The 26,648-nt window shown below is 52.4% G+C and overlaps 1 protein-coding gene across 5 annotated transcripts in view; it reads right to left on the reverse strand.

The window, feature by feature from the left end:
- Nucleotides 1-20,298, reverse strand: part of PRIMA1 (proline rich membrane anchor 1) — a 62,312-nt gene extending 42,014 nt beyond the window's left edge. For 4 of the 5 annotated variants that reach the window (XR_009500987.1, XM_059914878.1, XM_059914876.1 and 1 more), the window contains exons 1-3: nucleotides 20,151-20,298; nucleotides 19,230-19,353; nucleotides 12,146-12,281 (exon numbers count right to left, since the gene is read on the reverse strand). Coding sequence is in view for 4 of the 5 variants with exons in the window: in XM_059914878.1 (XP_059770861.1) it covers nucleotides 12,146-12,281; nucleotides 19,230-19,322 (229 nt within the window). In the remaining variant the exon portion in view is untranslated. Of the gene's footprint in view, nucleotides 1-12,145; nucleotides 12,282-19,229; nucleotides 19,354-19,994; nucleotides 20,062-20,150 lie in introns of those variants that run through there. The other variant, XM_059914877.1, reaches the window with a different exon arrangement.
- Nucleotides 20,299-26,648: the final 6,350 nt, after the last annotated feature.

The raw sequence follows: 26,648 nt of genomic DNA on the forward strand, positions 1-26,648 counted from the left end.
CCCTACCTTGCTCATGCCCTTTCCCACTCAGCTCATCTTCCTGAGGCCAATCGTACCTCTTCCAGGTGTGCACAGTGAGCTTGCTTCCTCCCTGAAGCCGCCCTGGATTAGACTAACTTTATCACCACCTGACTTCCAATGGTCCCTAAGTGGGAGCCACGCATTTGTTTCAGTTCTTAAGCTTCTTCCTCCTTCATTCTTCTCCACTCTGGAGGAGAAGGTAAATGGGTACAGGAGGGTGGATACCAGCTCCTGGTTACAAATCCCGTGAGCCCTCCCAGCCCTCGACTCCTTGCCCCCTCCCCTCTCCCGGTTTTCCTCCTTCCCCTCTGGCTGCCCTTTCTCGGGCTCCTCTTCCCCCGAACCCCAGGCTCTGTCCTCCCCATGCTCTCCCCAGGTGATTGATCTCCAGTGGCTTTGGCCCCAAGGCCGTTGGTGCTCCCACCCCATCCTTAGGGCCAGCTCAGGCCTCTGTCCTCAACTCCAGACCCACCAGCCAACCATCTTCCCTGCTGTCCTGTGCCACCTCCAATGCCCCGTGACAAAGCCTGGAACTCCTGAGGCCATCCCTCTCCCTCGTGTCCTGTCTCCACAAGGGGGATCTGATCAGACAGAGTTTTCCTTTGCCCTCACCCTGGACAGCGGCTGGTCACTGAGCCCTGAAATTTCTTGTGCCCCATAGCTGCTCCCTGGCCCAGGCCACCATCTCCTCCCTGCCCTCTGCCTTCAGCCTCCTTCTACTTTGTCCCCAGCCAGGGCTGAGTAAAGGCAGCTTAGGTGGCAGCTCTCCAGTCGGACCCAGTCGGACCCTCTAGGGCTCGCACCGCCCGGGGAGTGAGTCTGAGATTCCCGCACACTGTCAAGCTTTGCCACGCCTCCACTCCTCTCTCACCACGCCTCCCATCACCGTGGCTTCCCATCCTTTGCCCCTGCTGTTCTCTCTGCTGTGAGCACGCCCAGCCCTCATCTGGAGAATCATCCCCCCTCAGCTCAGCCAGCGCCTCCTGCAGGACACCTGCTCTAGGACAGACCCTCTCCTCTCAGGGGACCGATGGCCTGCGGACACTTGGTGCTCCGTTTAGTCTACAATTCCTGTGTGCTCTGCCTTTCCTGGCTGTCCACAGGCATCCCAAACTCCACATGAGAAAAAACAGAGCCCCGATCGTCCCCCACTGAAGCTTCCCTGGGTTCGCCCTGTCTTACCCACTGTGTCCTCCTCAGTCTGTGACCTCAGCGGAGAGCTCTCCATGTATTTGTTGAATGAGTAAATGTCTGTGAGTGATTTACTGCTCTTTAAATATATAAATTAGGTATCCTTCTGAAAGGAGAACACTCGCTTGAATGCTGATGTGCTTTCTTGGGTGCTAAAGAGAGGTGTGGACTCCTAGCTAGACGGTGTGGATCCATCTGGGTCTGACCAGGGGCAAGGTCACCTGTGGCAATCACAGTGGAAAAAGGTGACAGCTTGTACCAGGTGCTGCTGGTGCCCTTCCTGGGCTCGCTGGCTGGGCTTCCAACTGCCAGGGCTGCAGCTCTGCCTGGGTAAGTCGACAGCCCACCCTCCATCGAGCCCTAAATAAGACATGGTCCCAAATGCTCCTTGGCAAATGGCAGACTCTTAAAAAAAATGTCAGTCCTCTCTCTACCCCCTTGTCCTGGACAGTTTCTCTTCTGTCTTCCTCATTTAGTCACACATGCATTCATATATTCAAACACTCAGTGTGCACTTTCCATGTCAAGCTCTGAGCTGTCTCTGGGGACAAAGACGAATCAACAGTCCCCGACCTCAGGGACTGGATCAGAAATTAAACAGGTCAGGCTGGCTGCTTTGACCCGGACGTAAGTGGGACATTCTAGATGACTTCCATAATAATACGAAATAGCTAAGTCTGGCAGGGCAATCACCCCGTGCTGGCACTGTTCTAAGCACCGTCACCTTCAAACTCATGTGACCCTCTCAACAGCCCTATGAGGAAAACGAGGTCCACGTGAGGCCAGAGTCACAGGGCGTCAGAACCAGCCTTCCATCCTGATGCTACAGGTGGGGCCCTTTAGCCAGGATCATGCCCCCCACCCAGCAGGCTCCCCTTCCGTTATGGGGGCCGCACCCTCCCTGCCCTGTTTGGCCCCAATTCTGGGGTCATCACAGCGCCCGTAGCGGTACCAGGAGGTCACTCACGTGCAAGCCTCACCAGTCTTTTGGGCCCTCACCTCTTCCTCCTTCTGGCACAGACCCCTTCCTGCCTCTGGCCTCTGGTTACAGCCGAGGGTCTCGACCTTGATTCATGCAAGAAGCACCTCCACTGAGGGCGGGCCCGGGCATCAGTCGTTTCTAAAGCTCCCAGGGGATGCCGATACGCAGCAGGGCTCAGGCATCCAGCCAGAGGCAGGCTACCCGAGGGCAGGGCCGTGCACAGTTCATCTCTGCAGCCCCAAGACCTGCCAGGGCACAACCTCTTGGCAAACGTTTGTTCAATAAATCAACGAATATAGGTTTGTTAAGAAATTAAAGTCCGCATCCATTTGTAATCTTTTATTTGCTGGATATGCCCAAATACATGGAAGACAAACAATTCCACGTACTGAAAGATATTACGGATATCAGACACTCAAGTTTGGGCACAAAAAAATCACGCTACCGTACACGTGATGCTTAGTGTCGAGGGGAAGGCAGGGCAGAGCCAGGCAGCCCTTCTTAGGGATGGCAGAGCTGAGACTGGGTTTGGATAAGAGATTTGCTCAAGCGAGGATTATATTGGCAAGAGAGCCCATTTACTGGGAGTGGGGACGTAGCGGGTGCTGGGCCAGGCCCACATGTTATTCACGCTCCCACAGGTACCTTCTGAGGACGGCATCCTGAGCCCCCTTTGGCAGATGAGGAAACGGAAGCTCAGAGAGGTTGAGTGACCAGCACACAGCCGGTAAGAGACAGAGCCGGGCCCAGCCACCAGATCCTACTACTCACAGACCAGACAAGCGGCTCAAAGATAACAGCACAGAAACCCCACCTCCCGCAAAAGATGAACATCCGATACCCCAAGGTCCAGATCAATGGCGGCAGTGAAGACCAGCTTGGCACCAACATGACCCGTGAAACAAGAAACGACCCAAGTGACACAGCCTGTGTTCGATATCCAAAGTCCCTCGTCACACGCTCACCTCTTCCCGGCACCACCCGGGTCTGCATCATTATCCCGCTGCTGAGATCACAAACACCCGAGGGGACCAAGGAGGGGGAGCTTGTGAGTGATGTCCTCAGGCTTTCCCCGCTTGTTCATTCCACAGGACCTAACAGCATCCTTGCTGCCCTCGCTCCCTACAACCGCAGCCGTCACCTCACCTCCGAAACCATCTTAAATCAGACCAGGCCTTGACACTGCCGCCTCTCCCCTCCCCCCATCCAGGCCACCTCACAGGCTCCTCCATCACCACCTGGACCAAAGGGACAGTCTCCACACTGGGAGCCGGGCTCTGTAAAGTATAAATGAGGTCACGCCACAGCCCTGCTCAAAACCCTCTCGAAGCTTCTGCTTACACTTAAGATAAAACCCCAACCCCTTCCCTGGCCTCCCAGGCCCTCCCTCTGGGCCTCGCCTCAGCCAGCAGCCACAGTGGTCCCTCACACACCCCAAGCGCACGAGGAACTCGCGCTGCTGTTCCCTCTGCTGAGAACGCTCTTCCCCCACGTCTTCCTTGCCCACAACTTCCCTTCAATCGGGTCTCAGCTGAAATGTCATCTCCTGTCCCCAGACCACACAATCTAAGTGACCACCCAGTCACCCCCTATCAGATCCTGTGATTTTAATTACCTTTGTAGGATACGTTATCTTCTATTTTTCTGGCGATATTATTGGTTTGTTTATTTTCTGTCCCACACACAGGGACCCTTCCATCCTGTTCACCACCGCACTCCCAGAACCTTGCACAGTGCCTGGCATACAGTAGAGCATAAAAATCTTTGCAAAAGAAACAAATTAGTAGCTACTGAGGACCTGTGATGTGCCAGGCATATGCTAACAAGCTGGGGCTATAAGTGGACACGGCGGACACACGCAATTATTTATATCTAGCAAAAGGCCCAGGCATTAGTCAAATAATTAATTAGATATTTAAAGAGTAGGATGATTGCTATAAAGGAAAAGAAAAAGTTCAAAGAGTGTGTGTATGTATGTGTGTGGTTTTAAAATGTACACAAATTCCCTGACACTCCTCTACCATGAGGTGGAATCGAATTCCCTGAACCTAGAAGTTGAGCAGACTCGGTTACTTGATTCCAAGGAACAGAATGTAGCGGAAATGATGCCGCATGATTTCCTCAGTTACATCATCAAAAGCGTACAGCTTCTACCTGCTTCTCAAGCTTGGAACCCTGCCACCATGCTGTGAGGAAGCCCAGGCCACGTGGAGGAACAAGACCAGCTGGGGACCCCTCCAGGAGCCAGCATCAGCCACCAGGCACGAGCAAGGGAGCCTTCGAGATGGCTCCAGCTCCAGCCAACTGATTACGATTGCATGGAGACCCCGAGCAAGACCCTCCTGGTGGAGCCCCGTCACCCCCCATAACTGCTGAGAGGAAAGGACAGTACACTTGGGTTGTTTTTTTAACCACTAACTTTTGGCGTGACTGACTCCATAGCCATCGAGAACCAGAACAGGGAACGGAGTGACCTCTGTAGAAGTCAGGGGAGGTTTTCCTGGAGGATATTTGAGCTGAGATCTGCCTGAGTTGAGGTTAACTACTTCGAGGGGATGCCTGGCAGACACGAGGACTAGTATATACAAGAGGCTCCGAGACGGGAAGGAGCGAGGCCCATTCAAGGAAAGGAAAGGGGACCCCTGAAGCTGACTCTCAGAGATGGAGGAGGAGAGCTAGACAGAGGACTCAGCAGGAAGTAATCCGGTGACCCGGAAGTACTTCCCCTCCTTACCAGCTGGGCCGCTGGGAACAAGTAAGTCACCCTCTCTGAGTCCCAGGCTCCTAAGGGAAATTGGGGCTGATACGACCTCCTACAAAGGAGTACGTGAGGATTAAACGAGAAGAGAAGCACAGAGCTTCCACCTCAGTACCGGGGGCTGAGTACCAGTTCCTCCTAGTGTTCTGGCTGAGTAAAAAAAGCCTTCTAGAATTTCCACAGTCCCATTTGCTTCTCTCTGTTAAAATGTGGCCCTTGGCACATAGGAGGGGAACCAGGTGACTCCATTCCTCGCTCCACCACTGCTGTGTGACCTTTGCGGAGTCAACCTCTCTTCGGGTTTTTCTAAGAATAAAATAAACGCGAAAAATCAAATCTATCTCAGTGCTTTGAGCTCCTTAAAGACAGGCACTATGGGAATGCAGGCTCACGCCTCTGTTCTGCTACAGCTATTTTTGGCCCCATCAGCCTCAGAAGCAGGTCTTGTGGAGGGGGTGTACATGCTCTTCCTTGAGGGCTGGTACACATCTCCTTCCTCGGCCGCAGCGTCTGAGTCACGCGCGGGGACGAGTGGGCCATCGCTGACATTTACAAAGTCAGCCCAGTCCTGAGCCCTGGCAGCTGCCGTGGGCTTTTTGGTCGGGCCCTTGAGCACGTCTATTCCTTTGCTTTGCCAGTGTTCACCCCTGCCCATGCCTTCCAGAAATACTTTCACCCAGGGACTCTGGGGCTGACCCTGGGGATCACAAGCCTGGTGACAGCTGCCCCTAATGGGGGAAGAGTGGTATTCTCAGTAGACCTTTTCTTTTCTGTTGAATACCTAGGGGCATCGACACATCCTTAAAGCGCTCATTTCCTCCCTGAGTTTCTATTCAGATGCTCCTTTCTCAGCAGCGAGGTGCCAGAACCATGTTTAAACAACTCCTGACCTGAACGTCAGTGACCTAGTATTATTATTATTACTACTACTGTTAGCATTAGTATTACTTATTAGCTGCCATTCAGTGAGTGTTACTTGGGTTCCAGGCTCTGCTCTGTGTTAACTTCATGGCATGGATTTCTCACAACCGCCCAGCCCATATGCAGCGGGTGTTGTCATTAGCCCCATTTTACAGATGTGGAAATTGAGGTCCCAAGCTGTTAAGGACACGTTGCCCAAATCACTTAGCTCATGAACAAGGGTGGACCCCAGATCTAGAGGGCAGGACAGCCAGGCTGAGCCACTGTGCTGTAACACCACTTTTCAGCTTGTAGTTTCTGCCAAGTACAGGCTGTATAATTCCCAGTCTTCACTGCAATCCCTCCTGAGGTAAGTATCATTAGCTCCACTTTACAGATGAGGAAACTGAGGCTGAGAGGGATGAGATATGCTGAGGGTCGCAGAGCTAGGAGTGGAAGAGCTGCATGTGACTCCAAAGTCCCTTGACTTGACCGCCATTCTCTAGGACGCTGGTTCTCAAAGGGTGTGCCCTGGCCGGCCAGCGCATCAGTGTCACCTGAGACTATATTAGAAATGCAAATCCTCCGCCCCACCCCAGACCTACTGAATCAGGAATTCTGGGGATGGGATTCAGCAACCTGTGTTTGGACAAGCCCTCCAGGGAATTCTGACCACACTTGCACTTGAGAATCACCCAGTCTAGTGCCTCCCACTGTTTGCAAAAGTTTACAAAGTGCAGCTGCCCTAGGCAGTCGCCACCTAAAGTGTGAAGGGCGTGGGCAGAGCTTGGGAAACAAAGGGCAGAAACTGGAGATGCTGGCCAAGAATCTTCCACATCACAAGAACCCTTTCCAAGTTCCTTCTCGGTGGCAAGTAGGACTCAGGGCAAGGCTGTCTCAACAGACGTCCCAGGGCGGCTGGGAGGGGCAGCCGAGCTGGGGACCCACAGACAAATGTGGGGCTGAGCTGCCCCCATGTTCAACACGTTCTAGAATGGAGCTGGAGGCGGGGGGTGAGGGGACAGTGCTCTTGAAAGTTTCACAGTAAAACAAAATAAAACAGAAGAAATAAATTGAAAAACCATGTTGCCACTGCCAGAAAGGTGGCCCAGCAGTAGGTGACCCACCATCCCAGTTTGCCCAGGACTACAGGGTTTCCCGGGATGCAGGGCTTTCAGGGCTAAAACCAGGAGAGTCCTGGCCAACTCGGGATACGTTGGTAGCCCGGAGCAGCAGGGCAGCAGCAGGTGCTGTTTGGATGAAGAGGGAGGCCTGCCTGGCCACGGGGAGGATGCCCAACAATTCTGGCAAATGTTTCTGGCCCTTCCTTTTACAGGCGACTTTACAGGTCTGTGTGAGTAGGTACAGAGGTTTCCCTGTGTCCTCTTTCTCCCTCTATCCCTGACACATGTACCAAAGTCCACACTCCTGCAGAAGGACAATCCTGCAGCAGGGCACCTCCTGCCTGATCCTCGGGCTCCGAACTCCGGGCCTTTGCTTCAGCCCCTCCACGGACTGTCCGGCCTCCCTGTGCTCCTGCCTATCCAAGGTCTACTTGGAAATTCTCTCACGTTGTCCTGATCCTCCCTTCCTGCCCTTTTTGGAACTAAATACCTTTCCCCCAAAGCACCTCATTTTTCCCCTAAGTCTAACACTCAGAGGCTGCTCTTTATCAGAATGATTTTCACACAGTGGTTAGCAGCAGTGGATACCGGTCCAGTTTTCCAAAGCGCTTGCCGCTTACATGAATCCTCCAGTCAACCCCATTGGTGGGTGAAAACCTCACACCTAAAACTCAGGCTTAAGTTTACCAGCCCTATTTCAACCCTCCTACACTGTTGGTGGGAATGTAAATTGGTACAGCCACTATGGAGAAGTATGGAGATTCCTTAAAAAACTAAAAATAGACATACCATATGATCCTGCAATCCCACTCCTGGGCATATATCTGAAGAAAACCATAATTTGAAAAGATACATGCACCCCCAATGTTCACTGCAGCACTATTTACAATAGCCAAGACATGGAAGCAACCTAAATGCCCATCAACAGATGAATGCATAAAGAAGATGTGGTACACATATACAGTGGAATATTACTCGGCCATAAAAAAGAATGAAATAAGGCCATGTGCAGCAACATGGATGGACCTAGAGCTTATCATACTAAGTGAAGTAAGTCAGACAGAGAAAGACAAATATCACATGATATCACTTATATGTGGAATCTAAAAAAATGATGTAAATGAACTTATTTACAAACTGGAAATAGGCTCACAGACATAGAAAACAAACTTCTGGTTACCAAAGGGGAAAGGCTGGGGGGAAGGATAAATTGGGAGGTTGGGATTAACATATACACACTACCATATATAAAATAGATAATCAACAAGGACCTACTGTATAGCACAGGGAACTCTACTCAATATTCTATAATAACGTATATGGGAAAAGAATCTGAAAAAGAATAGATATATGTATATGTATGACTAATTCACTTTGCTGTACACCTGAAACTAACACAACATTGTAAATCAACTATAGTCCAGTATAAAATAAAAATTAAAAAAAAAAAAGTTTACCATCCCTCTTATAATCACGCAGAGGAAGTGGCAGGGCTAGCACACCAACCCAGGCTCAGGGTCTCGACCTCTTATGCCGTGTTCTCAGTCTTTTCATTACCCGGGCCCCGCCATTGAGAACAACTCTCCGTGGGCCTCCAGTGCACCCAACACAGGGCTGGACGCAGAGCAGACACTCGGCAAACGTTCACCAGGTAAATCAGAAGCCCTTGTGAGCGGCAGGGATGCAGGCACATCTGATGACCAAAGGAGCAAAGGCTGGCATGTGCCTGGAGCCAGCAGAAAGATGGCAGATCCAGAAAGATGGCAGGAAAGGACACTCCTAGGCACACCCTCTGCAGATGATGGACCACTTGACCGTGAGCTCCCTGTGGGCAGGAGCTGCTCCTCTCTTGCTCATAGCTGACTTCCAAGCCCCTGCCAGCACCTGGGGAGCTCCGTGCACACCTGCTGAAGCCCCGTGCCCTCTGGGAGAGGCTAATTCCTCAGGGATTAAAGAACAGGCACAAGTCATGGATGTGGCCATAACTGTCTGACATTACCGGGCAGTACTTGTGTGCGGGGTTCTGGGCTGAGCTCAGTGAGGACCAAGACAGTGTACAAAACACATTCTCTGCCACTGGTCTAATCTGCCCGGAACCCCATGGTTGTGGGGTGCATCCGCTGTCCTCCTGCCCAGTGTCCACGTCCTCATCCTTGGGTTACAGCCCCTCTACCTGGATTTTCCTTTCAGAAGCCACCACCCTCTTAACCTCTATCCATAAAACTCAACTGTCGACCGTGGTCACATGGCCCAGGCCTGACCAATCAGCACATTCCATCTCGTAGGCCATCATGATTGGTCCAGGGATGGACATGTGACTCAAGCTGGTCTAGTGAAAGTCAGCCCCGGGTCTTTAGTTGAATGATTGAGAAAGAGAAGCTCTCCTTGTAGGGAGATTACTAACTGTAAGGTTGATGGAATCCTGGAGCTTGGAGCCACAGAGACTGGGCCTGCCCGAGAGAAAAGGTGACCCAGGAGAAATCAGAAGAGAGAGATGGAGACGGAAACCCAGTACCATCATCATATAAGACCTGCTGCTGGAATATTCCAATACATGAGCCAAAAAACGAACATCTCTCTCTAGTTTTTGCATCACTTAAGCCACTTCAAGATGAGTTTCTGCTACTTGTAACTGAAAAAGTCCTACCATAGAATCAAACTACACCTGCTGTTCTCTAACCCGGAAGTGCCCTCAGGCCTCAAGCTCACAGGAGGCCTCTGTCCCCTCACACCTGGCACCGCCACCCACCTCCCCTTCTCCACAGCCCCCCACCTGGCTTCAGGCCTTCGTGGGTGGTCTGGGGCCTGAAGTATCTCAGTGGTCCCCTCTTTACCCCAGTCGGGCAGCTCACCCCAATCCACCCTCCACATTGTCAGGAAAGTTGACTCTGAAGCGGACGATGTGGGATCGTGTCACTTCTTTGCTTAATACCTTCGTGGGCTCATCGCTGCCCAGAGCAGAGTTTCCTAAAGGATGGGACACGTGTCCCTGCAGCAAGTAAGCTGGTTTTGGATGACACGTGGACCTGGTGCTCAGACACACAGAAACATAGAACAAGAAACTTAGGCCCCTTTTGATCCTCTCACAAACCTTCTGATTTCTTTCTTGAGAAATATCTCTGCACGGGGCTCCTACAGCTCTGCCACCCCTCTACCACCTGCTGCACTCCCTTTTTAGCAGAAAGAAAGAAGGCCTCGAGCTCAGAACTTTCCACGACAGGCTAGAACTTTAAAACACTGGTTTGTTTGCATTTGTTTTTATGGTCACCTTCTACTTACGCAAGTGATTCTGGTTTTTCACTGATGGTAGTTATTAAAGTTTTCTTTGGAGATTAATTTGTATAAACACAAAAGTGAGTCTGTTTAAAGAAAAAAAAAATAAGGCAAACAACAGGAGGTATTTGGATAGGTGAATGTTTGGCAAACAACGATTCACAGGATGAAATGTGATCTACTCGGCCAGGCACACAAGGCCCTTCACAGTCTGAGGGGCTTGGACCTCCCATGAGAAGTCCCATAGAGTCACACCTCCAAGCCTTTGCTCTTGCTGTTGCTTCTGCCTGGATGCGCTTTCCCCACCGCCCCTTCAATGACCTAGAACGATTCCATTTATTATGAAGACCCAAGTCAATGTTGCTGTTTACTGTGGCTGTAGTTTGGCCCAACTACTCAAGGATTTCCAGTGCACCTGGAGAACAATTTCTGTGCTCTCTCAGGTCACTTTTTGTGGGTTGCTGACAGAAGGCCTTCCTTGAGGCCGAGAGATCCCAGAGACCAGAATGGTCTTTCAGGTCTGTGTCTGGCACAGATGCTCGGTTCGCACAGGATGAACTGAACAGACTGTAACTGGCGGATGTGGATCCATCAGGTACAAACACACCTGGAAGCAGCACGGGCCTGGAGCTTGAATAGGGGAGGGAGAAGGAAGTTCATGGAAGGGAAGGGAGTGAGGGGCCAGGGGCCTGAGGCGGGGCCCCACAGTACAGCCCAGGGGTTCCTTCAGGAGAGAGGAGGAGGGTGAGAATCTTGGGAGGGCAGGATCCTGCAGAGGCCTGGAGCAGAGGGCCTGGTAGGCTGAGCTCCTTGACTTTAACTTGCACTTGAATCATCTCAGAACTTGTTAGGATGCCACTTCCTAAGTCCCACCCCAAAGGCTCTGACTTAGTGGGTTGAAGTGGCCCTGTGCAGCTGCACTTTAAAACGAATGCTTCAGGTGATGCTGAGGGCCACACTTTGAGAAGCACTGAGCCACGGGTGTCAGGGAAGAATGGAGACAGGTGGGGGCCTAGCAGACAAAGTGCAGAAACACACGTGAACTGCAAAAGATTCCACCAGAACACTGCATCCCTGCCTGCGCACCGCAAGCTTGGAAACACGGCTTACCAGAGAATAAGCCTCGTCAAAGTTATTTAAAATATGCCCCAAGTAACTCAACGGAGATGTGTTTAATGAGGTGGATCCACACATGGGCTTGGGCATTCTATAGGCCGCAACTTGAGTGATCAAACCAAAATACAGAATCTCTTGTTAGAGACCTTATCAACTGGCAATTGTAAGCAGGGAACTTAACCCCTACGGGTCAGGACTGAAGCCATTTCTGGCTAAAGAAACACTCCTTTGTTTGCAATCAAATTGTTCAGAGATGAAATCAAGGCGAACAAGTGACCGGGGCGGGGGAGGGGATGCGGGTGTGTGTGTGTAACAGAACTCGCTGCAAATAGCTGAACGGCACCCGTGTAACTTTGCTCTCAGAGCCTCCACTTCGGTTCTATACTAATTGCTCCCTTACACATGAATTAAAATCAAAAAATGAAACCATGCTCACGGGAGGGGTATTTCAGACCAGCGCCCATGGCTGCCCCCCTTCAAGGTCTGGCCTTCGGAACAGTCCAGGCAGAGCCACTCATCAAATGGAGATTGACTTTTATCTGATTAACCAATGGAGAAACATCTTTCTCCATCTCACAGGAACATTCTGTGGGAAAGGCGTTTTGCAGACTGCAGGGAAAAGTTGGGTCTTGGCTTCCCTCCTGCTCGGCCAGTGGAAAATTACAAAGGAAGCAAGGCTGCCCTCTGCTTCCTGGCTTCCCGGGAACCTGCTTCGCAGGTCCTTCCTGGGCCCCGGAAAACGCGAAGAGAAACCGGAACCAGGGCTGAGCCTTTACTTACCTGGGGCGGAGAGGAGTCGGGGCGGCGGCGGGGGCGGCGGGGGCGGGGGCAGCGGGGGCGGGGGCCGGCACTGGCAGATGTGTTGACAGCTGTCGGTCACCTTGGAGCAGGACTTCCGGGGCTCCCCGTGCGTCACCTGCAGGAATGGGCACGGGCGCCCGAGAGAAGCCGATGCGGCAACTGGGAGCCCAAACGGGACCACCGCGGCCCACCCACCCACCCCTCCAGACCCAGGCAGGAAGAAGAGCCAGAAGCTGGGCTGGTTCACAGGGAACAGGGTTATGCGGGGCTGGCCTGGCAGGGATGGAGACCTAGGTTGTATTTCCAGCTCTGTGGGACTGGGGCAGTTGGCTTGGGCATTCATGAGAGGTTTCTAGAATCTCCCCATCGTGCAAATGAGGAAACTGAGGCCCAGGCAGGAGAAGTGGCCGCCTGAGGTTCTCACACCCAGATGGTGACAGGGCACTGATTTTACCTTCTGCATAACCTGACCTAACCGCTTCTCCCATCTGCCCGGCTACGGTGCAGGACCAAGCCCTCGCCTCCTCTCCGGCCACAGTTCCTGATGGCCTCTCTATGTCCACTCTGGGCCAAGGTCCCCCCATCTTGGGGGAGGAACCTTACCCGGCCAGGCCTCTGCTCTGGCGGCGCACGTGACGAAGGGGAGCAGAACAACCTTCCCAGTGTGATCCACGAGCCACCCGAGTGGCCTTGTGGGAAACACACCTGACCCACTGCCTGCACCCACCCCCCCGCCATGCCCAGATGCTCACCCACAGCTCAGGGGAATCACGGGGCCACAGGGCCCTGCCGGAGGGCGCCCCTCCCCTCCTGCTCTGGCCTCCTGCTCTGCTCTCGAAGCCCTCCTGCCAGTGCCTGGCCCCTGGTCATGCTCCCTCCCTTTGAGCACGCTGCTCCAGTGGCCTGGAATCTTCTCCGACACCTTTCCCTCTGCTTTACCCATTACTCAGCTTGGCTCTCACCTCCTCAGGGAAGCGTCTCTGACCCCCCCCCCCCCGACCAGGTCAGATGTCCAATTTACAGGTTCTCCTGGCACCGGATTTCACTCTGTGTGGCAGAAATCCACATTGGGGTGTTTACCTAGCTCATCCGCCTATTTACCACTGGACTCTAAGGTCTATGGGGTCAGGGATCAAGCCTTTTATTTTTTCTCTCGCCATCATAACACCTAAGGAAATGCCTGGAATTCACCAGAATCCACACCTCTTGATTCCTGGGCTGGTGTTCTTTCAACACCAGTCCCACTTTCCCCATCTGTAAACTAAAAAGGGGAGCAAAAGTGGGTTGTGTTCACCCAGCGGTTCCCAGCCCTTCTTGCACATTAGAATCTCCAGGCAGCTTTAAAAAAAAACTCATGCTTGAGCTTTTCCCACGCCAGTTAAGTCAGAATTTCTACAGGTGGAGCTGTGCATGCGTATTTTGTTGAAGCATCCCAGGTTAAGCTTCTAATGTGTAGCCAGTGAGAGAATGGCTGGCTTAGACCAACTGCCAGCATCCCTCTCTATGGCAGAATGCCATAAATCTTTGAACCTAGCATTTTCTGCCTGTCCAGAGAACAGCTGATGTAAAGACATGAAGGAAGAGTTGGTGGTCACCCCCTACTTCAGTGATGCCCACAGTTCATTTCTCTGGCTGTCATCTCCAGTGAGTAGAAACCCAGAACCCCAATCTCCCTGCAACCAGCCACGGAAGGCCTGCCTTTGGAGGCCAGTGCAGACCCTTTGCTGCACGTGTTCCAGGCCCGCGGAGAGAGCCAGCAAGGCTCGGCTGCTCCCTTGCCACTTGGCAGATGTGAACAGGATGGGTAACGGCTACCGGAATGGCAGCAGGCGGTGGACTGATTTACAGCCCTGACTTAATATTGACGAGGCCACGAAGCTTCTGCTCACCACCTTTTAGTGTTTTTAAAGGACCACTGACTGCATTTCAAACTCTGGAAGGCAATCTTACCTCCCGCCGGGAAGAGCATATCCTCAGACAGTGAGCCTTTTCTGTTATTTTACGGAGATGATTAACTCCTTAGACGTCATGCCAAATCCACTGGCTTCTCCCCCAGCGTAGTTGTCAGCCCTCCCATCACCATCTGGATTCTGACCTTCTAAGACCATGGCGGTTGCTCAAAATCTCCCTTCTCCCAACGGCTGGCCTCTGAGATTGCTTCTCCGCTGAACTCTACCAAGTGTGCAAACTTCAAGCAATGCCATTGCCAAAGCAATTACTTTCCCACTCTCCAAGGTGCAATTTATGCAAGAGCGTTCAAGGGGAGCACGTTTCTTTAACCTGGCCCAACACAATGACCTATTTTCGTGAGAGGCTGTAAGGGCACATACGTATAAGAGTGCTTAATGTGATGAAATTACAGGCAGGGAAACCAGGGCCAAGTTTCAAGGCTGAAGTGGGGGAAGTGAAGGCACACACTGTGTGTTAAACATCTGTGGTCTCTCGTATAACGGTCCCACTGAAATGTGAGCGGGCACAACTGTTTACCCAAAGGTCATCAGAAAATTAGCCAGCCTGGGCGGGCTGTCCTTCTCCCCGAGGCGGGGACCCCTCGGGCTCCTCACTGGTTTGGTCCAGTGCAGGCCTGTGGCCGCTGAGCCTCCCTAGACTGACAGCTGGTTACACAGGTCCTTTATCCACTTGCCAACTTCTATGCATCCTTCAAAGCCAGCTCTTACATGGCTTTCCCAGGCAAGCTGTCCTGAACCCCATGCCCCGCCCAGATTAGACCCAGCTGCCCAGTGCTGCCTCTTCACCTCGTAAACCCTCCCCTTTGGGGCACCTTTCCCACTGCTAATGTCCTCCCACACTAAGTTGTGAGCATCTTGGAGCAGAAAGGTGGGTGGGTCTGTGCTTTATCAATCCTGACCAAGTGTGACTTCCTGAGCCCTACTGTGTGTCAGTCATGGGAAACAGGCTCTCCTCTCACCATGAGGATAATCAAGAGAGGTAGCTCTTGTCATCCACACTTACTGGCTGGGACGACAGGCTTGGCAAGGCTAAGTGATCCACCAAAGTTGCACAGGGCCCGGCGTTCCGCTGGTGCTCAGTAAAAATGTGTGTTGGGGATTGTCTGCCAAGCGGTGGAGAAACATGGGCTCTACCCCATCCCCCAGCTCCGGGTCCACTCTGGGGTTCTGCGGGTCGGCAGTGTTGTGTTTAGACCAGCAGAGAGGAAATCTCAGTACCACGAGCTTGTCTCAAGGCCTGGCTTGGTTGGTTTACATCCTGGGGAGTCTTACGAGGAGAAGAAACTTGCCCCTGAAGTCACTTGCTCTTAGCTAGACTTGACCAAGAAGGAGCAGAGGCCCAGAGAGGTCAATGACCCGCCTAAAGCCGGTATCGCGACTTCCTGTGAACGCTTTTTATTCCAGTTGTGCCACCTCCTGCCTTCCTGTCCCTGCTCTGCAGCGTTCTCCTGGGGCCAGAATCCTGAGGCACAGAGAGGTCCTGCACTCACCTGGATTTGGTCCCTGGCACTGTGGTCTGGGGGACATGGTGCTGTGGCAGCCACTTCCCACTTCTGGCCAACCAGTGTAGCTCTCTGGCCCAGTCCTCCTAAATAGTCCTTGAATCCATCCACCTCGCCTCACTGCCAGTGCTACAGCCCTAAACCAGGACACCATCACACCTCCACTGGGTAGCCCTGCCTCTCTCCTAGGGTTGCCAGATAAAATACAGGACACCCCTGTGAAGTTTCAGAGAAACAACAACATTTTTTAAGTATAAATATGTCCCAAATATTGTATGGGATATACTTAATGCTCAAGAACGAACCATTGTTCATCTGAAAATTTAACTGGACCACCTGTATTTTTATTTGCTGAATCTGGCAACCCTACTCTCACCAGCCCCTGTGCCCCTTGCCTCGCCCGCTCCCTGAATCCAAACTTTGTGCTGGAGCTGGACTGAGATTTCTAAAATGCCAATCTGAGATTGTATCGCCTCTTTCTTAAAACTTTCCACAGTCCCCAGAGCCCTCAGGATCAAGTCCAAACTGTAAGACACGATGTTAGTGGCTTACAACAGAGGCCTCACCTGCGTTCTTCCAATGCCTTGCCCTCTCCTCCCACCTCGGGGCTGCTCCCTCCACCGCCTGGACACTTCACTCACGCTAGCATCCTGACTCCTGATTTCTCCTTGTTCATGTCTCAGCTGAAGCACTGCATCTGCGAGGTTTCTCTGAATCTTCCACAAGCTCCTGTTTCTAAGCTATTTGCTCCTACTGAGTACTCTTGCCTATTATGACTTGTCTAACAATCTCTCCAGTGCTAGACTGTCAATGCCATGAAGGCAGGGATCCTTAGATCCCTTGCACTTAACACGGGGGGACCTGGCAAACAGTAGGTGCCCAATAAATGCAGCTGACTAAATAAGTGAAGCTGTAATGGCTTCATCGCTTGGGTCTGGGATGGCTCCTCATTGCCACACAGAGACCCACAGGCCCGGATCAGAGCCTGTCTCCATGACAATTGCTTTAGGGGGGCGCCCACAAGGATGATGGCTTCTGGTATCTTTTATCGAGACAGGCCAGCACCACAGTAACTTGATGAGACACACTCCTGTCACACCTAATAAATTCGCCAGCCTGTCATCCTCTTCACTTGCAAAAAAAAAAAAAAAAAAGGACTCATCTGGAAGTGAACTTAGAAGAACCCTAAATCACAAAAGCTCAAAATCTCAATTCCAGACACATGAAGGAAAAAAGGGAAGAGCCTAAAGAGCGCCCCCACCAACCTTGTGGCTATTTAATGTCATCTGACTGTAATGATTAAGTTTCTTATTATCCAGGCAGCAGCCAGAGGCTCTGGGCTGATCTCAAGGTTGGAACCCGGTGCTTTGAGGGACCACAGACCTCTTGCTTCACCAATTATTGTGCTGGTCTCACCCTTCCAGATGTTTACGACTTAGAGGGATTCTTCTGGCAAAAAGCTCATGAAAGCACAGATAGATTTCTTTATATTCAAGAAACTCCTATGACGTGACAAATGATACTCTCTCCACTTAAAGGGAAACACATGGCTTTGTGCACTTTGATTTTTCCTCTTCTCCCCTCTCTTCTCCTGGTTTCAGCTCTTTTGCTCAAAAACCAAATCCATTCCTTCCAAAGCCCCTTTTCCCTTGACTTCTCAGTCCTTATCATTTGTAGATTAATCTTTCCAGCTCCTCCAGCCAAGATTTTACCCATTCTTCTTGTCTGGAGGATTTCTTTTCTAATTGATTATCACAAAAATTGATTTGTATTGAGTAACGGCATCTGAAATACACACACACAAACTCACACACACACTTGCTTGTGTGAGTACCGCCTGGCTCAAGAACACTGCTAAAACACGAAGCTACTTTACAAAATCCTTTCTTTTGGTGGTGGATCTGCTGTTTCTATCCTGCTAGTTCCTGCAGAAAATTCCAGTTCTTGGAGATTAACAACATCATCATGTTGCTCTCCGTACTAGCTGAAAAAGTCTCCCAGAAGAGGGAAAATTGTAAACAAATGAATACAAAAAGGAAGTGAGCTTAACACCTGAGGTTCAGCTAAAAGTTGAACAAGAGAAACTGGTCCCAAACCACCCTAACCACTTCTAAGTGTTTAGAAGTGACAAAATTCTGAATCCCGAGGAGGCCCAGCTGGGTTTAATAAGTGCCATTTCACACATTAAACAAAGCTGTCAATTCCGAAAGGAAAACAATTGTGAGTGACACAGAGGCAAGCCAGGAAAGAGAGCAGAAGATGGGCCTGGCGCTGCAGGAGGGGGGTATGCCCCTCCCCTACTCGAGCTCTCCCCCCAGCTGGCTGGTTCCAGCATTAGAGCCCCTGGTTCTCTCCAGGGGTCACCAGCGCTATCATACAAGCAGGACTGACCACCCTGGTTCCCAGCAACGCCCCATCACTTGGGACAGCTCATGAACCTTGGCAGCCTGGCAAGCTGTGTTGCTCAATCCCATCTTCTCTAGACTGTCACCTCCTACTCAGGGCAACTATCTGAATAGTCCCCAAGCCCCAAAATGCCACCAGGGGGACATGAAGCTGCAAATACCCCAGAGTGGGTATTTCAATGACTGAAATGGTAAAAATGCCGATCAAAACAATTCAAAATTGTTGATCAGACTACGTAGCAATCAACAGAGTACCTGGCTAGCCAGATAGATGAGTGACGTTACTATTACTACCATCAATAATGGCAGCAACAGCTACTATTTAGTGTTTATTATGGTTCAGGAGCTGCGCTAAGTAATCTTTATCTTATCAAGTACTTATAATAGCACAGTGAGGAAGAAGAAACCAGAGCCCAGAGAGGTTAAGCGCACTGTCTGAAGTCCCCCAGCCGGTAAGGGGCAGAGCTGGGGCTCAAAATTCAGAGCTGACACCAAAGTCCACCTCTTCACCATTCCACTGTACTGCTGACTGTGTGCATTCTGGGAGGGACTAGGCACCATCCCGTCTTACCATCTCTTTGACCCTAACACAGGTCCCTCGAGTTGGTGGCTACCTGGTCTCTGCCCTGGGGACTGGGGGGCCCAGGGTGAAGACTCCAGCCGCAGGCAGTCCTTATAGATGGACAGCTCCTTCTTACATTCCCCCACCAGTGGCCCCCTCGCAAAATCTGTCCACATCCTCAACTCTACCACCTACAAGAAACAACCCCTTCTGTGTTGAAGTCCAGTTTAAGAAGGCTAATATGAAGTTTACTAGTGGCTCTGATGGGAAATAAAGAAGGTATATTCTTGGTATCATTTTTCTTTTTAGGTTTGTAAAAGCTCTAAGGTTTTGTTGTCTGCATTTTTGCAATAGAATATTATCATCAAGAAGGCATTCCCTCAGCCCTTTCAGTTCCAAGGCGCTGTCCTGCAGGCCTCAGCAGGCCAGGACCGAAGCCTCCTTCCGGAGTTTCTTATCTTTTCAGGGCGAGAGTATGCATCCTTTCTTTTCCTCAGCTCTTCCCAGGACCAATCAGAGGGGCGACTGCTGGAAGCCAGGGTCGTGGGAGTGAAGTGACAACCACCCCCTACCCGGTCCTGACCAGGAGGTCCTCGGGCGCGCGCAGCCCGCGCCACCGCTCACCTGCACGAAGCCCCAGAGCGGGTGGAGCGCGCAGTGCAGCAGCAGTGAGGGCCAGCAGTAGCCACGGCGCAGCACCAGGTCCCGGAGGAGCATCTCGGCCCGCGGCACCCGCTCCCGGGGCGAACTGTCAGGGGAGCAAAGCTCGGGTCAGGCGGGCGCCGCTGGCACCATCGTGGTTGCGCACCCGCACACACACGTAGCAGTCCAGGTTGGGCGGGCCCGCCCCGCCCCGCCCCGCCCCGCACCCTGGCGCACCCTCGTCAAACAAGCCTGGCCTTTCATTCCAGCTTGCATCCTCGCTGACCCTTCATGCACACTCACGGGGGCCGGCATCCAAGAACTTACAGTCCGTCGTGGTGCACGCCCCGGAATCCTGCGCGCAAACCCTGGCCCCATGCACACCTCCAGAAACAGCCAAGCACGCTTACCGAGCCCCGTGCACCTCCCCGGAAACAGCCATGCACAACTCTCTCCCACTGTGAGCACACTTCAAACCCGGCGGGCACCATTCACCCTGCGTGCACACCCACAGAAACAGCCGTGCACACCCAGCGACTCCTGCCCGCACGCTCGCTGACCCCGCATGTACACGCTGCGTGCACCCTCTCTGCCCCGCCGGCCCTCACTGCGCACACCGCAACACATGCACTTCAGGGCGCGCCCCGTTTGCCCTCGCGCTCTGCCGAGCCCCGGCCTCCGGCCTCAGGGCACGAGCTTCCCCCACGTCTCCTTCTCCGCCCGCACCCCTCCGGGGCCTTACGCCACCTTGCCTGGCGGCGGCCCCAGCCGATCCTCGGCGCGAGGAAGGGAGGCGCTCGCTCCCCCCGCGGCAGAATCTGTTCCCGAGCGGCCGGACGGCCCCCATTTAAAGCCAGCCGCCTCCCCAGTCCCCCGCCCTCTAGGCGGGGCCTCGGTCCTCACCCTGGCGACTGCGCGGGTGCCTGGGGGCTTCACATGCCTGGGAGGAGCGCCGGGCACAGGAGCAAAAGTTTGCGCGCGGCTTGGGCCTCGGGGCGGCTGAGCCGGGGGCCCCGGCAGGGCGCGCTCGCACGGGGCGCAGGGCGCGGTGGCTCCGGGCTGCGCCTGGCCGCGCACGGGGCGGGAGGGGCGGCACCCCGCGCCCAGGGCCGGGGCGGGCTGCCGAGGCGGAGGCGGAGGGCGGGGAAAGTCTCCTCCTAGCCGCCTGGAGCGGGCGGTGCGTGCCCTCCCCGGGTCCCCTTCCTCCCCGGTGGCGCCGCGCGGCTGCCCGGGGCGCTGGGGTGCCCGAGCTCGGGCCGCCCGTCACGCCGGCTCGCGAGAAGCGGCGGCTAGAGGCGCTGGCCGCGAGCGCCTGTTCTGGCCGCAGGGCCGCGGGCGGAGGCGAAATAAATAATGCACGAAAAAGGAAAACAGACGTGAGCCGAGCCAGAGCTCGCCCGCCTCCCGCCCGGGGCTGCGCTCCCGCCCGCGCTCCCCGCCGCCGCAGCTGCCGCCAGCGCCGCTGCAGTGATTCCTCGTCTCCATCTAGTGAGGCTATTGTGTATTGGGCGCTTAATAATTTATTTATCCACCCGCGAGGCAGAGGACTCCAGCTCCCGAGGGTCTTGCTCCTTGCCTGCCGTCCCCCCCGCCAAGTTTCTCCGAGGGGGCGGGAAGGGGGTAAGGACTGACTCGTGGAGACCCCTTTTTGCGCTCGATCCCTGCGGAATCCCTCCCCTCCTCCACCCCATTCGGACGGGGCCGAAGGCGCCCCGGTTGCCCGGGCTCGAGGTGCAGGCCGCCACTCTCGGGGCCAAATGCTGTGTTCTCCCTTCTGTAGTCCCGGGCGGGGGGACCGTTCCAGCCACACGACTGCACCTTGGAAGGAGTTGCCGACGGCCCCGGGGAGGACCTCTCCACCACTGCTTTTCGTCAGCCATCTCAAACTCCTGTTTGAGGCGAGATTATCAACAAGTCGGTGGCGAAGTAGCGCGTTACGTTTCTTTCAAACAAGCTGCCCCGGGCCCCGCCAGGCCGCACCACAGGTATGCACGGCCTCGCCGATCGGCCGATCGGGTGGGAGCACCTGGCGAGCGCTTTGATTGATAGAGGGGCTCTCCAGAGCGCCCCCGCCCCCAAGGCATGGACAATCTTATTTTTAGGTTGGGTGAAGGAACCAGGGGGTCAGGACCAGAGAGCGGAGAGTCAGACACCATAGCTCATTCATCGAAGGAACATTTACTTAGTTCCTTTCCCCAACCTCTCTGGGCACCCTTAAGTCACCCCCTGTAAACACACACTCTATAAACTGCTCTGCAAACCGGCTTTCAGATCAATTTCCTAGCGACCTCTTTCATGCTGAGTGCTCACCCGAGGCTCTTCTCCATACAAACTCCGTAGAGCCACATCTGAACCAGCAAGATGTTCGGACGCAATCGTGAATGAGGCCCTGTCCCTTCCCTCCAAGAGCTTGAGGTCTGATCTGGGGGACAGATAACAAAACCAGCCATTCCACTGTCCACTGGCATTCTGCTGTCAGCTGTGTGTGACAAAAGCACTATAAGGGCAGGAGAGAGCAGTGAAAACTGGAGGGAGGGTCAGGAAAGGCTTCCAAGGTTGGGTGACTGGCTGGGAGTGGGGGAGTATTTCAGGCATTGGGAACCCCCTGGGCAAAGATGTGGAGATGCTTGTTCATCTGTTCATTCATTCCATACATAGTGTCCGGAACACCTACTAAGGGCCAGACAGAGCATTGGATGCTGGGTATACAACAGTGGACAAATCAGATCTTCTTGTTGCCTTTAAGGGGCCCACCATAGTGGGAGGAGGGACGGGAAGAAAATATTGGTGTCGGGGCAGGAGGGGCTTCCTGGATGACTTGCTTTCACCAGTGGTTTGAAGCAGGAGAATGAGGCACAAAATGAGCCCTATTGGTCAGCTGAGGTCAAAATAACACGGTATTTTAATGCCTTTCCACTTAAGCCAGCCAGGGTATTTTGTTCAGTCCACGACTTCAGTCTTTAGATATGACAGCGGCCCCTGAGGTTTATATGGAGCACTTTGCTACTTAAAAATGTTCTTAAATCACATTCTAATTCAGTTCTTACAATTCTGTGGGGTAAATGTAATTGCGCCATTTGTCAAGTTCAGAGATGTGACTTTCCCAGGATCACACAGCTGCTCACCTGGGATTCAGAAGTACTGGCCCCAACCAGAGGTCCAACACTTCAGGAGAACCTAGGCAGGTTATGCCTGTTGGAAAGCCTGCATTATCCATTCTGATCTTCGGTATTCCTGTACTGGACCCAGTCTATGCACCTCTTGAGTGTCAGCTGGCTCCACATCCTCCCAGCCCTCATAACACCATGGAATATCACATCTGTCTTAGGGTGAAGACCAAGCAACCCATGGTACCTGGGATCTGCCTACTCGGGCCAGGTAACTCTCCTCAAGAAATGCAGGGGCATTAAACCTTGCAGCAAATTTTGATGAACAAAAGACAAGAGATGGGAGGGACCCAGCATATGGATGGTAGTAGTTCCATTTGGCCTGTCAGAAGATGTCCAGGAGGTGTGATTGAGTAACTGGCAATGTTTTCTTCCAAAGATGCAGCCACCTCGATAACCCACAGCCTTATATTTACTGTCCTCCTTCCTTCCTTCACTTCCTTTTTCCTTTATTTTTCTTGTCTTAGGATTGTAGCCCTCAATAAAGTGTTAGCAAGCAAGCATTGCTTCATGCTTTGTCTCCTAAGGAACCAGGGACAGTGGGTACCACAAGTGGTCCAGACAGCAAGTCTTCAGGATCAGATGTTGGAGCTGGATTTCCCATCTATCTGGAAGCCACAGGGGCCCCATTACTGATGGGAAGCAGGTCATAATCACGCATATATTTGACATTACTATTTGTAAAGCTTCACCTCTGGCTAAGTGAAATGAGATGTGGGTAAAAAGCAAGGCTATGGGAGGTCAAGTGGCCACTGTGTTCGATCAACGATAATCATAAGGATTGTGAGGTTAGATGGCTTCTTCTGACAGCACTGGAGATTCTGCAGAAAGAAAGTGATAGGGAAGCTGTTTGCCAACTTGAGGCATACTTTGTGAAGGCTTTAAGGGCACTCTCATCTCTTGACATCCACAAGGCAGACTATGCTGAAAAATAGGCTCAGGATCTGATTGCAAGGCTGGCAGAACTGGAAAGAACACGACACGTGCAGCCACACAGTTATTCACGCTCTGATAGGGAAAGAGTTGGACCTTGTGATCTAGAATAGGAATATTTGGGCAAACAAGCCTGAAAATCTTGGGTCTGCAGGGGGAAGTGGCTCAGCTAATTGTTTATGGAAATAACAATACTGAAAGCTCAGGGGCATGGAGGTCAGGTAAATAGTCAATGGATGAACTCATAGGAGTGGACACAAAAGTACGGATGTTCCTGCCTCATATTCATACTCACTAGGGAGCACCCATTGCCAGGGGGGCTCTCAGCAATCAGTTGGACAGGATGGCCCAGCCTGCGGAAGTCAGCCATCCTCTCCCTCTGGCCATCTTAGCGCTTCCCTGAACGATGGCTTGGTCTGCTGAAGGCTGAGCTGTGGCATCAGCTTGGAGACAACAACCTGTGGGGTTGGGCCATTGTTCTCCTGGTTGCAGTGTGAGTTGATAGATGTGTCTCCAACAGCAAGAACACACATGGAGGAGACATGGAAGAGAGTCAGGAAGAAGCCCAGATTTTAAACTTTTGTTTAAAACCACTTGTATCTTCCCAAATTTGTTGTCCTTTCTTAAATCCTAAGAAAGGACCAAAACTTTGGGAAAATTTGTCAGGACTGGGCATGCTTGGTGGCACAGCCTGGTCCAGTGCCATTTTCCAATGTCACAGGAGAGTCCAAACAGATATGATCCAAGAGAACATTTGATTGGAACTGCTTGGTGGGCCACCGCTCTGGCCCAGTGGGTCAAGTCCAAATGCCAGCCCAGCTGGAAGAGCTGGCTTCATCTCTTCTCTTCTGTGTGCTGGGCCAAGCAGGAGCCATCAGGATGAAGGAGATAGATCCTCCTCCCCAAGGTCTCACATTCTAGTAGAGAGAGGAGAAGCATACATGATCCCTAAGCTGCAAATAGGACCGTTTCTCTTCTCTGCTTTCAAGTCCCAGAAGACCCTCACACAGCACCCAAGCAACCTCAGCCCCTGCCACTCCGCACTCACTCCCCCCCTTTGTCCTTGGTGCTCCAGCACTTCCTGCTGTTTCACATCTCCCGGCTCTGCTCACGCTGTTTCCTGTGCTGAGAATCCCTTCTCCTCTTGCCAACTTGGCTAATTCCTATACAGTCATCCCTGTCTCCCTTCTCCCGATCTTACACACCTCTCCATCATGGCACTCGAATTATTAGGACGTGGGCAGTCAGGGATGCAGCAGGGCGTGGACTTAATGGAAAGAACTCTGGTACTGGTGTTGCTTGACCATGGGAGGAATCTGGAAAGTTCCCTTCAGTTCTCTAAGGAAAAGCCTCACTTTTCCTGTCTGCAAAACAAGGATGCTGACATTCACTTTGCTGGGCTACAGTGGGAAATACTAGAAATAACGCACGTAAAGCGTTGAGCCCAGTGCCTTCACAGAGCAGACCCTCAAGAAATCCTGTCCGTCTCATCTAGGTGCAAGTTTGTCTCCTCTCCTAATTGTGCGGGCCTTGGGGGAAGGGGCTCTGTTTTATTCATCTTTGAGTTCAGACACCCGGCAGCACCCCACGTCTAATAGGAGCTCTGTAAATATTTGAGAGTGACTGTAGAACCCAGTGCCACTGGACCTCTGTGCAAGGGTCTCCTTCACTCTCCAACCTCCCTTCTCACTGTCTCCTGTTACCCCGCCTCCAGCCTCCTTGTTATTTAAACACTCAGACCCAAGCGTGCCTCAGGGCCAGGGCCTGGGCCTGGTTGTTCCCTCCGCCTGACACCGTTCCCCCGTCTCAGCAGGGCACACTCCCTCACGCCTTTCAAGTCTTTGCTTGCCTATCACTCTTCTACCCAGACCCAGGCTGACCACCCTATTTAAATTGATAGCCCGTGCCTGCTGGCTTTCCCCATTCTCCCATGTTGTTTTATTTTTCTCGCTAGTATATATTGCTTCCTAATACACACTTTTAAAACTTGTTTCCTGTGATTAGTATGTGTCTCCTCTCCTATTAAAATGTAAGCTTCTTGAGGGCAGGGGGTTTGGACTCCTCTGTTCGTAGCCTGGAGCAGATACTTCCTGCATTCTGCACCATATCCGCTCAACACACCGCTGGTTTCAGCACAGCCATGATGGCAGCTCCTCTGCACACTGGGGTCCTCTGCCTCCCCCCCCCCGCCCCCCACCTCCCCCAGTAAGCTGCTTATCTTTACTTTTCTGCCTGAGAGCCAAGGAAAGCAGGCAAAAACCAGAAGTGCAGGGGGCGAGGCCTCTAGAAGGACCTGAACAATGGAGTAGGATTGTGGACACATACCCTGGCCTGCCTTTCTTTGAAGACTATTCTGAAGCTCATTCTTACAGTTCCTTGGGGGTCCCCCCCCTTAGTGGACTGAGGCCCTTTTGACTGCGGGGAGGGGGCCGGGTCACTGTCTCCATTAACACAGCCTTAAGTGGCTCCTCCTTCCTCCTTCTGGGCTCACCTTCCAAACAGATCACCCACATGAGTCCTGGTCTCACGCTCTGCTTTTGGAAGAACGCAAACCAAGAGGCCACCACACTCCAAGCCTAGAGCATGCTTGACCTACGACCGCCTGGTACATATTTGTTGAAGGAGTGAATGGAAAGAGAGACAACTTAACAGAATTTTACATTTTGCATCTTGCTTTCTGATGAAATGTTTGGGTGACTTTTTTTTATCATAAGGTGAACTTGCTGAATCCTGTTTCTTCTTGTTTACACTAGGATTTTCACAGAATGACTTCTGCCTGGGAACCTGTCTTTGAGCTTTGTAGATTTTTCAGGGAATGAGGATTTTTGCCATTTACTTTAGTCAGAAATGTCAGAAGCATCCAGGAGCTTGAAGATCTGCTAACACCCGCGTTGACTGGCTCATCACTCAGCTATTTGTTATAAATTTTCAAAGAGCATGCCTACCTCAGAGTTTGATGAGAAGGATTACCTTGGTGTGTTTGTCCCTGAAATAATTGAGATAATCTGTGCTCATTTAGGCACTTAACGAACATGTATAGAATACAGATTATGTGCCAGACTTGAGCACTGGAGATCAGAATTGCCTGAGAGAGGGTCCCTGCCCTCCCTCTGGGAGCTCCTGGCTAGTGGGGGGGGGACAGAGAAGGGAAGAGATGATTATAAACATGGTGTGAGAAGGGCTGTGATAGTGGTGAGCACAGGCTGCAAACTTTCAGGAAGAACCTAGTGCTTTCAGCATCTCGGCATAATTGTACTTTCTGCTTTAGATTAACCAAACTGTGATTTTCTGCACACGTTTG

The sequence above is a fragment of the Balaenoptera ricei genome, chromosome 2, assembly GCF_028023285.1.
Source record: "Balaenoptera ricei isolate mBalRic1 chromosome 2, mBalRic1.hap2, whole genome shotgun sequence".
In the NCBI taxonomy this organism is placed as follows: Eukaryota; Metazoa; Chordata; class Mammalia; order Artiodactyla; family Balaenopteridae; genus Balaenoptera; species Balaenoptera ricei.